The sequence below is a fragment of the Orycteropus afer genome, unplaced genomic scaffold (assembly GCF_000298275.1).
Source record: "Orycteropus afer afer isolate SDZICR_OR568_19922 unplaced genomic scaffold, OryAfe1.0 scaffold00391, whole genome shotgun sequence".
Taxonomy (NCBI): domain Eukaryota; kingdom Metazoa; phylum Chordata; class Mammalia; order Tubulidentata; family Orycteropodidae; genus Orycteropus; species Orycteropus afer.
The window spans coordinates 494,663-512,101 of NW_006921978.1; the positions used below are offsets into that span (position 1 = coordinate 494,663).

At 41.1% G+C, this 17,439-nt stretch overlaps 1 protein-coding gene across 1 annotated transcript; it reads right to left on the reverse strand.

The window, feature by feature from the left end:
• Positions 1-1,923: 1,923 nt before the first annotated feature.
• LOC122151326 lies at positions 1,924-5,751 on the reverse strand. Its single transcript, XM_042782612.1, is given in 3 exon segments — positions 1,924-4,928; positions 4,931-5,173; positions 5,709-5,751. Coding segments are annotated over 3 exon segments (3,291 nt in total).
• Between the last annotated feature and the right edge of the window lie 11,688 nt (positions 5,752-17,439).

A 17,439-nucleotide genomic window follows, 5' to 3' on the forward strand; every position in this document is an offset into this window, starting at 1 on the left:
TATGGGGGACTCTTACTATAACATCAGGGGTTACAGTGCTCGATTCTTTCAACGTCTTTCTTGTAGGGGGTAAGGTTCCTTTTCCCGGGGGGTTTAATACTTCATTTGGACCCACTGGACTGGTATCTAAGGGCTCTACTTCCTGTAAAATGGTTATTACCCCAGAGGGGTATCCCTTATACCAAATTTGGAGACCCCAAGTAAGCCCGGTTTTCCACTTAGCTAATTCCTTCTTTCCCTGTTTAGTGAATGAGACTTTTACCCAGTCACATTCCTTACATTTTCCTAATGTAGAAGTATGTCTGGGCTTGGCAAAGGAGAATGTTACATAGTCCTGGGCTTCTACATGCCACTTCCATTCCCCATCATTAGAAGTCACGCAACTCCAACTTTTGCAGTAATGCCAAACGAGCCCCCTGCATTGCTGGACATTTCTTTTGTACTCAGGGCATGCAAAAAACCCCATCTTACAGATAAAACCTTCATCCCAGGAACAGTCAGTAAGTGTTGCGAGCGAGAAAAATAAATCAGGCCACCATACATTAAGGGGGGTGGTATGGGTGGTGGAGTTTAAGATTTAATGGGTTTTTCCATCGCGGATTCGCCAAGTAACCTTGAATGGTTGATGATTAGTTGTGCTGGTTCCAAGACAGCAGAGGCTTAAGGCAGAGATGAAGGTTTCAGTCCTCATTGTTTCGAGTCAATCTGACTTTCAACGGGTTCTCAGGTTCTGAACGTGCTCTCCAGTTTGTTCACGCTGACTGCTGTTCTGGCAAGTTAGCCTTCCTGACATGAGAGTGATGTACCCAGGCACTGATTCCGTCTACCTTTAGGGCAGTGGGGGTTACAAGAACAACAACATAAGGTCCTCTCCATTTCAGTTCCAGTGTTTTTTTCTGGTGCCTCTTTACCCATACCCAATCTCCTGGTTCAATCCCATGGTCAATTCCCTGTTCACTAAGAGGACCTTCATATATGGCTCGGAGTTTGGGCCATAATTCCTTCTGAATTATTTGGAGAGTTTTCATCCCCAAGATTAAATCTTTTGACAACTCATCGGGACATTTTTCCAGGTTGGAAATAATAGGGGGTGGCGTCCCATACATTATTTCAAATGGGGTCAGATTCAGCGTATACAGGGTATTCCTAGCCCAGTAGAGTGCAAAGGGAAGGAGGGTCACCCAGTCTCCACCAGTTTCTATTGCCAATTTAGATAGGGTCTCCTTTAGGGTTCTGTACATTTTTTTCTACCTGCCCCGAACTCTGAGGGTTATATTCACAATGTAGTTTTCAATTTACCCCCAGAGTTGAGGCTAAGCCCTGGATAACTTTACTTACAAAAGCTGGTCCATTGTCTGATCCTAACGTTCTAGGCATTCCATATCTGGGTACTATCTCTTCTAAAATTTTCTTGGCCACTATTACTGCTGTTTCCCCTTTAGTAAGGTATGCTTCCTCCCATCCCGAGAAAGTATCCACTAACACTAAGAGATATTTATATCCATATTTACCTGGTTTAACTTCAGTGAAATCTATTTCCCAATGACGGCATGGCTCCCTCTCCCTCCCCCTCGTACCTGCGTGTGTGTTCTTCCTCTTCCCTATTTTCATGACCTGACAGGCCTGGCACTGGTCTACCACACTCTGAGCCGCTTGCTTCTGATGGTGCATACGGACCTGCCCTTTTTCCAGTAACTCCAACATTTTCTGTTCCCCTAAGTGAGTCACTTGGTGGAGGTGGGTGAGAAGATGCCGCCCCAATTCTCCTGGAAGAATCAGTTTTCTCTCTAAGTCCATATACCATCCATTCCAATCTTTTTTTATCTGTGGTGATTTCTCAGCCCACTGTATGTCTTCCTCAGAGTAGTTGGGAGTAGGGGGCAGGGGTTCCAGTTGCGGGCAAGGTAAGTTAGTTACTAAAGTTCATACTGTTTGGAGGGCAGCTCTCTTAGCTGCCTGGTCCACTGCTCGGTTGCCTCTTGCTTCAGGGGAGTGTCCCCTCTGATGTCCCAGGGTGTGAACCACTGCTACCATTCACGGCCGGGTCACAGCTGACAACAAGCAAAGGATTTCTGTCTGGTTCTTTATTTCTCTTCCTTCTGTGTTTCTGAACCCACACTCCCGGTAGATGGCGCCATGTATATAAAGAGCCGCATACGCGTACCGGCTGTCAGTATAGACCGTAAGCCTCTTTCCCTCTTCCCTTTCCAATGCTTCTGCCAGGGTGATAAGTTCAGCTTTCTGAGTGGAAGTTCCTGGTGGTAAAGCGTCGGCCCAAATAATTTCCTCCCAGTTGTCTACCACTGAGGCCCCCGCATACCTTAGTCCATCCTGTACAAAACTGCTTCCATCCATGAACCAGATGAGGTCACTGTTCTCCAACGGGCAGTCTTGCAAGTCCTTTCTGACCATATTTACCTCTGTGAGTATTTCTGAGCAGTCGTGCAGAGGCTTATCTAGGTCAGGGTTAGGCAGCAGGGTGGCGAGGTTTAAAACTGTTGGGGCTAAGAATTGTACCCTTGGAGTGTCAAGTAATAGACTCTGATAATGAGTTAATCTGGCATTGGTTATCCATTTCCCCGGAGGCTGTTTGAGCACTCCTTCAATGGCATGGGGAGTGGTTACTTTCAAAATCTGTCCATGGGTTAACTTACCTGCATCTTTAACTAGCAGAGCGGTGGCAGCAATAATTCTCAAGCAAGGGGGCCATCCTGCTGCTACTAGATCCAATTTCTTTGAGAGGTATGCTACTGGCCTCTTCCATGGCCCCTGTTGTTGTATTAGGACCCCCTTGGCTATTCCTTTTTTCTCATCGACAAACAGATGAAATGTTTTAGTGGGGTCAGGTAATGCCAATGCTGGAGCTATAAGGAGTGGTTCCTTAAGTTTTTTAAAAGCTGAGTCCCTCTCTGGAGTACAGTCCCACTCCAACCCTTCTCTACTGAGCTCACAGAGTGACTTTGCTTTTGTGGCAAAATCTAAAATCCACAGCCGGCAATAACCTACTGTTCCTAAAAATTCTCTTATCTGCCTCAGGCTTGTGGGTCGGGGAATCTGTAGGATAGTCTGTTTCATGGCTTCAGTGAGCCACCTCTGCCCAGCTCTCAACTTGTACCCCAAGTATGTGACTTCTGGCTTAGCTATCTGAGCTTTCTTGGCACTAGCTCGATACCCCAGCTCTCCCAGAGTGGTGAGCAGTTTCCTGGTTGCTTCAAGGCACTCTGCCCGGTTGGGGGCTGCTATTAACAAGTCATCCACATATTGTAGTAAAGTTACTTGTGGGTTTTGACCCCGGTACTCACATAAGTCGTCACTCAAGGCCTCGTTAAACAAAGTGGGTGAGTGCTTGAACCCTTGGACCAACCTTGTCCAGGTCAGCTGGCTGAGGACTTTATCTGTCTCGTCAAACCATTCAAAGGCAAAAATGTCTTCACTCTGCGGGGCTAGGGGCAGGCTAAAGAAAGCATCCTTCAAGTCCAGGGTAGTATACCACACATGATCTGGAGGAAGATTGCTGAGCAGCGTGTAAGGGTTAGGGACTGTGGGATGTATGTCTTCAACTCAGCGATTTACCTCCCTCAGATCCTGCACCGGTCAGTATTCCCCCCCTGGTTTCTTTACTGGTAGGAGGGGTGTATTCCATGCAGACTGGCACCTCTTTAGTACCCCTTCCCATAACAGCCACTGGATATGGGGTTGTATGCCTTCCTAGGCTTCCCTGGGCATGGGATACTGTTGGACTATTACCGGTATGGCAGAGGTTTTTAAGTCCACAATAATGGATGGTCGGTGTTTCGCCAATCCAATTCCTCCAGTTTCTGCCCAGGCTTGGGGAAACTCTTCCAGCCATGGATCCATATCCGTTAGGCCTGCACGTTGGTCTTCTACATCTTTATACAAGTGGTATTCATCGTGTAAGGCGACCGTCAGGACCTGTAGAGGGGAGCCTTCCCCATTGGTAACCTGGACACCATTTTTGTGAAAGAATATATGGGCTTGGGCTTTGGATAATAAGTCTCTTCCTAACAGTAGTGCAGGAAAGTCAGGTACAATTAAGAATGAATGGGACACTTGTTTAGTTCCCAGGTTCACTTGTCGCTGCATTGTCCAATGATACCACTTCACCCCTGTTGCTCCCTGGACCAGGCTAGTTTTTGAAGAAATCTTTCCCTCCTTCTTATTGAGGATGGAGTACTGAGCCCCTGTATCTACCAGGGGCTTCCCCTCCACCTTCAAGGTTACCCAAGACTCAGGGAGGGGTTGTGAGTCCCGTCTCCCCTAGTCGCTGTCCTCGCCTGTCACCAACATTCTAACAGGAGCAGGCTTTTCATATTTTTTGTTCTCTTTCTTTGGGCATTCATTCTTCCAGTGTCCAGTCCCTTTGCAAAATGTGCATTGGTTCGGGGCCAGGGGTGGGTCTTGGCGGGGCCTGTCATGTTGGTCTGGTCTCCTTCCTCTCCCTTTCCCTATGTCCCCCTGAGCTCCAGCAAAGAAAAGCTTTGCTAACTCCTTCTGATTTTGTTTATTTTCTTTAGCTTGGAATGCTCGTTCCTCCCTCCGTATTCTTTCCTCCCTTTCCTCTGGGGTTTCTCTAGTATTATACACCTTTTCTGCTACTTTCATTAAGTCCTGTAAGGTCTGCTCACCTAATCTATCTATCTTCTGAAGCTTTCTTCTGATATCAGGGGCTGCTTGGTTTACAAAAGATAGAACCACTGCTGCTGTACTCTCATCGGCTTACGGGTCCATAGGGGTATACAGTCTAAACGCTTCCATCAAGCTCTCTAGATATACTACAGGGCTCTCTGTCGGCGCCTGCCTGACTGAGTTTACCTTGGCCAAATTAGTTGGCTTCCTTCCCGCCACTCAGAGACCGGCCATTAGAATCTGGTGGTACTTTTGGAGACACTCCCTACCTTCTGTTACTCAAAATTCCAACCAGGATGAGATAACGGGAACCCAGCGTCAATTAAATTCTGAAGCATTGTCGGCTGCCCATTGTCTCCAGGCACATTTTTCCTGGCCTCAGTCAAGATTCTCTCTTTTTCTTCAGTGGTGAACAAAACCTGCAATAGCTGCTGACAATCATCCCAAGTGGGGTTATGAGTAAACAACATAGAATCTAACAAATTAATTAGGCTTTGGGGGTTTTCAGAAAAGGGGGCATTCTGCACTTTCCAGTTATACAGGTCCGACGTTGAAAACGGCCAGTACTGCCAGGTTCTGCTTCCGTCCTCATGGGGCGGGCCTATCACTCTGAGGGGCAGCGCCTGGACAGTAGACGATGGAGCTTCAGCCTCCTGGGGTCCCCTCTGGCATGGGTGGAGACCGGAGGCTGGGCCCGTAATGACGGGCAGTGCACTTGGAGCACTCGCTCCACTTCCTCCCAATACTTGTGGAGCCTGGAGAGGGTGGGAAGGTGGCATAGGGGCATAAGGAGGTGGAGATACGCCACTTTCTAGATCTATCAGATCGGGGTAAGTTTGGGAATCAGACAAAACCGGTGGAACGGCTGCTCGGGACTCAGGTCATCTCGGTTTCTCCTTTTCGCTAGTCCCGAGTGAGGATGTTAACACCCTAACAGAGAGATTCGGAAGAAAAGGTTTTTGTCATGGGGGAGGGTTAGTCACCATATCTTGCCACACTAGAATGTAAGGAAATTGGTCCGGGTGCCCACGGGGGCCTGGCACTTGGACTCTTTTGAATACGGCTGCCATCACTTTTCCATCCAATGAGCCTTCCAGAGGCCATCCTACCTTAAGAGAGGGCCATTCTGAAGAGCAAAAAGTTATTAGTTTATTTTTCTTAATTATCACAGACAAATTAGATCCTCTGGTTTTAAACTCTGAAAAATGTTCAACCATCAGGGACAGAGGGGTAGTCTTTCCCTGTCCCATTTCAACCTCCTTTAAAAAACACAGATCAAATAAAAGGCAAGTGGCCACACAACAAGAGACACCAAAGCAGACAACACAAATATCCAACACCCAGAAGAGATCTCGTTCCAGTTCCACAGATTGGAGGTGCCTCTGCCCCTCCCCTGAAGGGGGCTACTCTTACCAAAACGTGCCCTTTGCCCGCCTCATAGTTGGGGAAGGGCTCCTTCCCCAACTCCTCCGGCGTGTCTGCTGGTGTCCAGCCTTTCCTGATGGGCCAGTAACCTTATGCAAAGGACGTATTCTGGCCCAGCCGGCCTCCTGAACTTCCCTCTATTGCAGGCAGCTTCACTCGTTCCGAAATTTCCTTCCTGGCCAATGCACCAAATGTTGAGCCCGTGTTCGGAAAGGAGTGTTGGTGTGAGGAGGCCACCACTGACACGATAATGCAAAAGCAAAAGGAAAGTTTATTTGCTACCTCGAGCTAGGGTCCCTGCTTACACTGACACAGTGGCTTGGGCAAAAGACCCTGTGCCCTCTTACTATTACATTTTTATAGGAAAAATATGGGGTGGAGTAGCACCAGGGCAAAGGGGTACAGATGATTTGTTGTTGCTAAGGGGTTTAGGGCAGAGCTCTGAGACATGGGGGGTCGTGTTGGAATCCCCCAGCCCTAAAGTCTGGTTAGGGAATTATTATCTAGGGAGGATGTAAAGCCCTGATGAGTGGGAGACTTATAGGAGCCAGGTAAATCTCTGATACATGCTGGAATCTGGAGGGGAGATAAAAGCCCTGAGGCATGGGACTTGTTAGAATCTCTGGCACTAAAGGCTTCTGGTTAAAGAATTACCTGGAGGCCATTAGGACTCAGGCCTCACAATACAGTATAAAAGAAACAAGAAAACATCCTTTATTCAAGTGAAACTAAAGATGTTTATTTCATAATTATTAAGGTTATTTGAAATAAATATCCCTTCTCCTTTATTTCTGGAAAATATTTTAAACAGGAATTTGGTTTCCATGACCTGAGGGATCTGTTACCTCTACGAAGGTCTCTCTGGAGCCCACTTAAGCTGAAACATTCTACAAAATTACAGCTCCCTGAGCTACTCCACTCAGTAATTTGGGCACATTTCTCAATCACTCATAAAATCTTACAAAGAAGCTAGTGTTCAGACATTAAATATAAAGTTTAGTAAATCAAGAGTTTCTTTTGGATAAAATTTATGAGAATCTGTTTCCTTATCCCAGTATTGTAATTGCAAAAGGAGATAGTCAGTGGTCAGTAATACGGTAGATGTTATTCAAAGACCTATTTATATCTTCATACACAAACATAGATCTATGAACATCAGTTTAGTATTTTATGACAGATTTATTGAACGTCTTTAGATTTAATACATTCTGGGAGAGGCAGAACTCACTATGGTGGTATATATGCTGAACATTCATCAGAAATTCTCAGTAAATAAAATTGCTAGATTTAGCAAATTAAAATACAGGACATCCCATTAAAGAAGAAATTTGGGTAAACAGCAAATTATTTTCAGTGTAAGTGTACCTTAACTGACATTTGCACATATATTAAATAACTAAACAACAACAACAACATTCTTTGTTTATTTTACATTCTAATTTAATTGGGAATCTTTTTATTTTCATTTGACAACCTTATCTATAAACTTCAGGGGAAAACATAACAATAATATCCATCTAAAATCTCTAGTATTGCCTGTCAATACTCTGTTATCACATAGTACAGTATCTGGCTAATTTTTAATAGTAAATCTTCAGATTCTTTAATTAAGTATTACAAATTGTGACTTTTTCAGCAATTTTAGCGACAAGAAACTATATTGTAAGTATCCTCAATAAATAGGTGATATGTGTTTTCATTCCTTTATAATAAACTGGGGAAATGTTAGTTCTATGTAACCTTCAGTTGTTTAATAAGGATCAATAATAAATTTAACTTATTGAGATTTATTTGTATTTATAAATTAAATAAATGAAAAAACAATATTAACATCTGCCTGACTGTTCCTATTTAAGTTCAAAACAAAACTGACCATTTAAAAATACAGAATGAAATGCTTAATTAACTTTTTTACTCTTCATTATATTATCTGTGAGATGTTATCCATTTCCAGCTAGATATCTTTCTAAAACATTTAAAGTATATTTTATATTTTATTTTTATATTTCAAATGCTGTGAATTTCTATGAAGTTTTCTTTGTCCATGTTCTAGTGTAAATATCAAAATGTATTCTAGAGGTGAATAGGTGAAATGACTATACTGAGGTACGTCCTGAAGGAAAGGAAAATAGGTTGTCTGGTATATAGGAGCAAAATTAAATTAAAACCAGGTGAAAACATTGCTTAATCAATTTTTCTCACACTCCGGGGCTTCTTTGTTTGTGTACTGATGTGTGGTTGACTGGGCCTCCTTTCTTTAAAGTTATTTTCTAATCATAAGATATATTAATTTATTTCCACTGGTGGGGACCTATATAAGCAGAAACAAAACTTAGTAAAAAACAGCAACCCCCATGCCACTAGCACGATCAGAAATAAATGGGCCCATTCACTGCAAAGCTGGCTTCTAGGTGCTGAATTATGCATATTTCATATCATCTGAAATCTAAAAATGTATTTATAGGACTATTTTATAAAATATTTTTATATGTTATCATTATGTTGTTATTGTTGTTAGTTGCTATTGAGTTTGCTCCAAATCATAGTAACCCTATTTACAACAGAATGAAATACTGCCCTGTCCTCACAATCCTTGCTGTACTTGAGCCCTTCATTGCAGCCGCTATGTCAATCCTTCTTGTTAAGGGCCTTCCCCTTTTTCCCTGACTGTCCACTTTACCAAGTATGACATCCTTCTCCAAGGAATGGTCCTTTCTGACTACATGACCAAAATAGGGGAGACAAAGTTGGGCCATTCTAGCATCAAAGGAGCATTCTGGCTGAATTTCTTCCAGAACAGATTTGTTCATTTTTCTGGCAGTCCCTGGTATTTTCAGTATTCTTCAGCAGGAACACAATGTAAAAGCATCAACACTCCTTTGGTTTTCTTTATTCAGTGTCTAGTTTCACATGCATATGTTGTTGTTGTTGCCGTTATGTGCTGTTGAGTTGGACCCAACTCATAGCGACCCCTCCTTGGGTTTCCGAGGCAGTATCAGTATGGAAGTAGATTGCCCCTTCTTCCTTCCAAGGAGTGGCTGGTGGGTTTGAACCACCAGCCTTCTGGTTAGCAGTCAAGTGCCTTAAGCATTACGCTACATATATGAGGAGATTGAAAATACAATGGCTTGGGTTAGGTGTACTTTAGACTTCAAAGTGATATCTTTGCTCTTCAACACTTTAAAGAGGTATTTTGCAGCAAATTTGCCAAGTACAATACAATGTCTGATTCCTTTCTTTTCTGTTTTTTGTTTTGTTTGTTTGTTTACCTCTATGTTCTTTTTCTTTCTTTCTTTATTTTTTAATTTTTATTGTGATTTGGGTGAAAGTTTACAGAGCAAATTCACTTTCCACACAGAAGCTCACATATACTTTGTCCCATGACATCGATTGCAATTTCCCACAATGAAACAGCCCCCCTCCCATTTCCTCCCCATAGTTACCTCTTCCCTGTGTCCTTCCCTCCCATGCATTTCTGCCCCTTGAGCTGTCTCCCTGTGCATACACAGACCTTCTATTATCCCATCATTGTTCTCTCCAAGGAGTGTATCTATCTAATGTAAATGTTCAGCTTATGTCTTTCTCTTTTGCTTGGCTGTCAGCCACAGGAGTGGGTTCAATTCCAGATCTGAAGGTCAACTAGAGCCCATAATATCAGTGGTTTCACCAGGCTCATCAGACCAGCAAACCTGGACCCCCCTTCCTTTTTTTTTTTTTTAATGATTTTGAGTTTTGTTCCACATTCTTCTCCCACTCTATCCAGGATCTCCTACATAGATCCCCCTCCAAGTGATTGACTGTGGTAGCCAGGCACCATCTATTTCTTCTGGTCTCATAGTCATATAGGCTGAGGATTTCATGGTGTACCAGTCCCTTGGACTAATTGTTTCCATGTGTCTTCAATTTTCTTCATTCTTCTTTGCTCTGGATGAGAAGAGACCCATCATTGCATCTAGATGTCCACTTGCAAACTTTTAAGATCCCAGTCACTACTCACTGAAGTAGGATGTAGAACAATGGTTTTGAGTAGTACGTTATGCCTATTGAGCTTGATATCCCCTGGACTATGGTCTCAAGGGCACAGGTCCAACTATTTGCTTCCTCTGGGTAGCTGACTGTGCCCAAGAAGTGACTACAACCTGGTCCCTTGTTTGCTCTACTATATACCTGGGAATTCTTACAGAAAATACAAATACACTTGTAAAAACATTTACGATGTCTGTCTGATTTCTTGAGTGCTCCTTCCATGCATGTAGACTGTAGATGCAAGTAAAATGAAAACTTTAACAACGTCAATCTCCTCTCCACTTATTATGATCCTGCTTATTGGTCCAGTTGTTAGGATTTTCTTTTTTATGTTGAGGTATAATCCATACTGCTGACTGTAGTCTTTAATATTCTTCAGTAAGTGCTTCAACTCCTCTTGACTTTCACCAAGCAAGGTTGTATTGTCTTCATATTACAGGTTGTTAATGAGTCTTCCTCCAATCCTGATGCCACTTTCTTTCTCCTATAGTCCAGTTCTTTAAATTATTTGTTCTGCATACAGACTGAATAAGTATGATGAAAAGAAAAAAAAAAAAAAAAAAAACCCTGACATACACCCTTCCTGATTTTAAACCATGCAGTATCCTATTGTTTTGTTTAAATGACAGCTTCTTACTTTTTGTAGGAACTAAGTGTTCTGGAATTCCCATTCTTCTCAATTCTATGCATTATTTGTTATGATCCACACAGTCACTTTGCATGGTCAGTAAAACAGGGATAAACATCTTTCTGGTATTCTTTTCTTTCAGTCACAATAAATCTAACATCAGCAATGATATCCCTTGTTTCACTTCCTCTTCTGAATCCAGCTTGCAATTCTAGAAGTTCCCTGTCAGTATACAGTTGCAAGTAATTTTTTTAAAAATTTTACTTGTATGTGATATTAATGATATGTTTGATAATTTCCATATTGCAAAAACTGCAAGGAGGCCACATGTTCTGACCTCCTCTAACCCTACAAGGGAAGGCAGGATACCAGCAGTAACCCAAGGCCTATTACTGCAAGGCCAGACATGCTGCCTCCCTCCAGCCCTTTCACCAACCGTTCCTCCCAAAGCACCCACCACCTCTCTCCTGGGTTCGATAATTCACTGCAGTGGCCACACAGAACTCACAGATTATGAGGTTTATTAGGGAAGCACCAGGCTACAATTCAAGTTCAAGAAAAGTGCTCAGTCTCTCTCCCAGCCCATCGTCCCTTGGCCAACAGTCTCTCACAGTCTCTTTCCCAGCAGTACTGGTCCCTCAGTGTCTCACTCAGCCATGCATGTCTCTTGAGTCTCTTTCCCAGCAGCACGTGTCTCTTTCCAGAGCGCGTGTCTCTTTCAGCAGCACGTCTTCCTCAACCAGCAATCAGAAAGAGTTCCACTTCTAGGAGACCTCCTTTTGAGCCCGGCAGGGTGGTCAAACTAGCCAATCATAGCATCAGAACTCTAATCACCTGAGAGAGAGTGGGCATCTCCCAGAACATTGTTTTGTGCCACTCCCAACAGAAGTACTCCAGGTGGACAACTTCAGCAATCAGGAGCTCCTCAGTTGCTCATAGCAAATCCCACCTTGGAGTTTACAAAGACTTATGGGTAGAAAAGCCACACTAAGTACTACACCGCACATATTCTTTAGGATCACCTTTCTTTGTAATAGGTACAAATATGGATCACTTCTAGTCAGTTGGCCAGATAGTAGTCTTTCAAATTACTTGGCAAAAATGAGCAAATGCCTCCGCATTGCATCTGTTCATTGAAACATCTCAATGGACATTCTGTCAATTGCTAGAGCCCTATTTTTTGTCAATGCCTTCAGTGCAGCTTTGACTTCCTCCTTCAATACCCTTGGTTCCTAATCATAGGCCATCAACTGAAATAGTTTAATATTGGCCAATTATTTTCTTGTATGGTGACTATATGTATTCCTTCCATCCCCTTTTGATGCTTCCTGCATCATTCAATATTTTGCCCATAGAATCCCTCAATATTGTGACTCGAGGCTTGAACCTTTTCTTCAATTCTTTCGGCTTGAGGAATGATGAATGTGTTCTTTCCTTTTGGTTTTCTAACTCTAGGTCTTTGCACATTTCATTATATTTTACTTTGTCTTCTTGAGCTGCTCTTTGAAATATTCTGTTCAGCTTTTTATCTTGTCAGTCTTCCATTGTCTTCAGCTACTTTACATTCAAGAGCAAGTTTCAGAGTCTCTTCTGGCATCCATTTTGGTATTTTCTTCCTTTCCTGTCTTTTTAATGACCTTTAGCTTTCTTCACGTATGATGCTCTTAATATCATCCTACAACTCATCTGTTTTTTCAGTCATTGATGCACAATGCATCAAATCTATACTTTAAATGGTCTCTAAATTCAGGAGGTATATAATCAAGGTCATATATTGACTCTTGTGGACCTGTTTTAATTGTCTTAACCTTCAGCTTGAACTTTCATTTGAGCAATTGATGGTCTGTTCCACAGTCAGCTCCTGGCCTTGTTTTGGCTGAAGATATTGAGCTTCTCCATTGCCTTTTTCCACAGATGTAATCAATCTGTTCCCTGTGTATTACATTTGACAAGGTTCATGTGTATAGCTGCCATTTATGTTGTTGAAAAACGTATTTGCAATGAATAAATTGGTCTTGAAAATTATATCATGCAATCACCACCATCATTTTTGTAACCAAGGCCATATTTTCCAATCACTAATGATTCTTCTTTGTTTACAACATTCATATTCCAATAACCAATAATCATCAGTATATCTTCATTGCATATTTCATCAATTTCAGACTGCAGAATTTGGTAAAAATCTTAAATTTCTTCACCTTTGGCTTTAGTAGTTGTACATAAATTTGAATAATAATATATTAATTGCTCTTACTTGTAGGCATATGGATATTATCCTATCACTAACAACATTGCACTGCAGGATAGATCTTGGAACATTATTTGTGATGATTAATGTCACACCATTCCTCTTTGGTTTGCCATTTCTGGCATTGTAGGTGGTACAATTTTCTGATTCAAAGTGGCCAAACCAGTCCATTTCAGCTCACTAATGCCAAGAATATTGACCTTTATTTATTCCATTTCATTTTTGACAATTCCCAATTTCCTAGCTTTATATTTCATACATTCCATTTCCCCATTATTAATGATTTTTGCAGCTGTTTTGTCCCATTTTGAGTCAGCCCCATCAGCAAATGAAGGTCCTGAAAGGTTGACTCCATCCATGTCATAAGTCCAACTCTAATTCCAGAAGATGAGCCCCTCAGTTCAAAAAGCACTCAAAATATGACTGGGAAAGAACTGCCTCCTTATAGTAGAATCTTCATCAATATAGGAGATCTAATACCCTAATATTAGTGTTGGGTGTCATTGAGTCGATTTTGACTCAGAGACACATGAGACAGAGTTGAACTGCCCCACAGAAATTTCAAGGCTTTAATCTTTATGAATGAACTAATCTTCCCTGGAAGAGAAGTCAAAATGCTTCTTTGAAGCAAGAATGGCCAGACTTTGCCTCACCTACTCTGGTCATGTTGTCAGAGGGGACCATTCCTCAAAGAAGTTATTATGTTCAGTAAAGTAGAACATCAATGAAATAGAGGAAGACCTTCAACAAAATGGTTTGAAAACATGGGTACAATGATGGCCTAAGCAAAGCAACAATTGTGAGAATAGTGCTGGCTGGACAGTGTTTTGTTCTGCTGTACATAATGTCACTATGAATTGGAGACAGCTCAACAGCACCTAACAACAACAATCTCTCTTGGAGCAGTGGACAGATTGTTTGAACCACCAACTTTTCAGTTAGCATCCTAGCACTTAACTTTTGCATTACCAGAACTCGTAGAAAAAAGAAAATCTCTGAGAAAAGTGAGCTAAAAGTAGTCATTAACAGGCTAATATTTGAGAATTCCAAGAGGAACTAGTAGAAATAAAGGGATAATAATTTAGAGTTGATATCAATTTCCAAAAGTGACGAACCCTAAAAATTGTCAATATATGTATAGTCCCTTTAATACTACCATAATTATATCAAAATGATATATTTCTTCCTGACGGTGGAAGCCTAGTTTAAATAATTTCTAAGGTACTATATTTCCTCGCATCCAGGAGCTTCAGTCTGTCTGAAGATATTATGATAGCCTCCATAATGGAAGTTAGCATTAATATGTTATGATAGTTGGAGCTGTGTGTCAACTTGGGTAGACCACAACTCTGTGTGGTTTAAGCAATTGTGATGTGGGTTGTTCCCATGATGGGATCGGATGTATATGGTTTTGACCAGCCAATCCATTGAAAGGGAGTTTACCTAGGGGTGTGGCCTGCTTCCAATATATTTATGGACATTCTTGGAAAAGAGACACTCTTCTGTGGATTAGGATCCTGTTGTGATGCCTACAACTGTCTGTGAGTGAACAATCCACCATTCAACCTGGTGATCTTGGATTCATCATGCATTGGAGTCTACAGCCAGTATACTGCCTGCCAGCCTTGAGCTTGTCAGCACCTGCAGCTGTGTGAGTTGGGAAAAGCCTCCAGCTTCACGTTTGATCCAAGAACTTGGGACTTGCCAGCTTCTATAAGTGTGTGGGGAGCTCTGGTAGTGTAGTGCCTAAGGCACTTGACTGCTAACCAGAAGGCTAGCGGTTCAAACCTATCAGCCACTCCTTGGAAGGAAGGTTGGGCATTCTACTTCTGTAGTGATACCACCTCAGAAACCCAAGGAGGGGTCACTATGAGTTGGGTCTGACTCGATGGCACATAACAACAACAACATAAGTGTGTGAGCCATTTTCCTAAGATAAATTTCTCTTTTTCTCTCTCTGTATATAAGCTTTACTGGTTTTGCTTCTCTAGAGAACCCAGCCTAATACATGTGTCATATTTGCTTTGGCAAAAAAATTAAAAAAAGGCATTAAGTGAATTCATCATCTCCATTATTACCACCAATTCCCAGTGACAAATATTTCCCATGGTTGTGATTTCTTTAAAAGCATTTTCAAAACCAGCCATCCAAAAATTTTCCTTTTTATCTATGCCCAGAATTGCAATACTTTGCAAATTAAAATGAGAAACAAGTTTTTTGCTCTGTAGAAAATGAAAATAAATAAGTTAATAGGAGCTGATGCTGTAGACAGTACCCAGAGCATTTGTGTAGCTTTCTTCATAAAATGACAAAAAGCGTTATTGTATTTATAGATGTTTTTACTGGGGTAACTTCATGAGCAAGATATTTCATTTCCATGATGTTTCCTTGAGGAGTGGACAGTCAAAAAACATTAGAATACCTTGTTTCCTCATGTGTAAGAGTCAGAGTTCAGGCTGCTGTCAGGTTTAATAAATAGTACCTATCCACAAGCCTTTGACTGTTATTATTGAAGTTATGGTCCCAAGCAAAGTTCATAGACATGTTTCTGTTATTAAATCTTTCCATATTTTCATAAATACACACACACACACATACGTGTGTGTGTGTGTGTGTGTGTATACATACATATATATATATATCGGAAGATGGGGCAATATACTTCCATAATGATACTGCCTGGGAAACCCAAGGAGAGGTCGCTATGAGTTGGTTCCGACTCGACGGCACATAACAACAACAGCAATAACACACATATATATGTATACACATATACTATTGAATTGCTAAGGGCTCATGGCGACCCCATGTGTATCAGAGTACAACTGTATTCCACAAGATTTTCAATGGCTGTAACTCTTCCGAAATAGATCAGTTGGCCTTGTTCCAAGATGCTTCTGGTTGAGTTCAAATCACCCATCTTTCAGTTACTAGCCAAGCACTTAACCATTTGTACCACCTAGGGACTCCCTATATTCCATATATTCCTTATGTTTATATTTATTCCACCCCAATCTGAGACAGACAAGCTTTGTTTGATTTTTACTTCTCTTTTTCCTTCTTTTATTGTACAATCAATTATTTTGTAGATGAGATACCTCAAGTGCAGATAAGAGGATATTTATTTATCTTTCAGTGTTTAGCAAATGGACTAGCACAGAGTGGGTGCCAAATATATGTTTGTTGGATGATTTTATTCACTCTACTTCACAATGTGAGTTGGAAACATTCTCTGATTTTAAATGTGCCCTTGGATGTGATGACATGGGTGTGCATGTGAAGCTGCAGAGATTTTCAGACTCCTCTGTGTTTGTCATATATACTGTTGTCCTTAATGATGTCAGTTTTTCCATCTCCTCAAATTTTTCCCTATCTCCATCTATACTGATTTATTTTCCTTTAAAATATTTCCCTCTTCCTCAGTTGATTCTCTCAGTGTAGAGCAATGGGAGCTTTCTGACAGATATTAACAAGATACCTAGAGCAGGAGTTCAAGTAGAAACCCATAGGATACATGATGAATATTTAAACATTTTATATCAAGTTAATCAATTTTAAATATGTTGTGCCTTCCTACATAGAAAATAAATACCATAAACTGCTTTTAAAAAGTATAAAGTTATATTTTTATACCACAAAATATTGACAAAATTTCAATGATAAATTACTTAATTTGGGGGTAAGTCTATGTGCCTCTTCCATATTTTCCAACTACCAAAGTTTCTTCACTTCCAACTTACACATTGCAATGCATGTGAAAGCTGGACAATGAATAAGGAAGGCCAAAAAAGAGCTGATGCCTTTGAATTGTGCTATTGGTGAAAAATATGAAGATACCATGGACTGCCAGAAGAAGAATGTCTGTCCTGGAAGAAGAGCAGCCAGAATGTTCCACAGAAGCGAGAATTATTGGCCCTCATCTCACTTAGTTTGGTCATGTTGTCAGAATGAACCAGTGCCTGGAGAAGGATATCAAGCTTGGTAAAGCAGGGGGTTGGCAATAAAGGATAAGACCCTCAATGAGATTGATTGACATGGTGGCTTCAATGATGGGCTCAAGCATAATGATGATTGTGAGAATGATGAAAGATCAGGCAGCATTTTGTTCTATTGTGCATAGGGTCACTATGAGTCAGAGCCAACTTGATGGCACCTATCAACACCAACAAAAAAGTGCCTCATCAATGGACCAACAATGACTAAATAATATAATAAGACTGCTTAATTAGTATATTATTATACATTTAACCAAGGAAAGTTATCTTCTTTCATTTCCAGAAGATATTTATGTTGTTATAGACAATATATTTTATATAATTTGTGTTTTGATAACTGTAATAATCTAAACCATTAGATTAACTATAAGTATATTCAAAATCTAGAATATTCAAATATAATAAAAATGTCAAAGTGAATATAAAATATTAAAATTATTTTATATCACATGTCAAATTACTTTTGA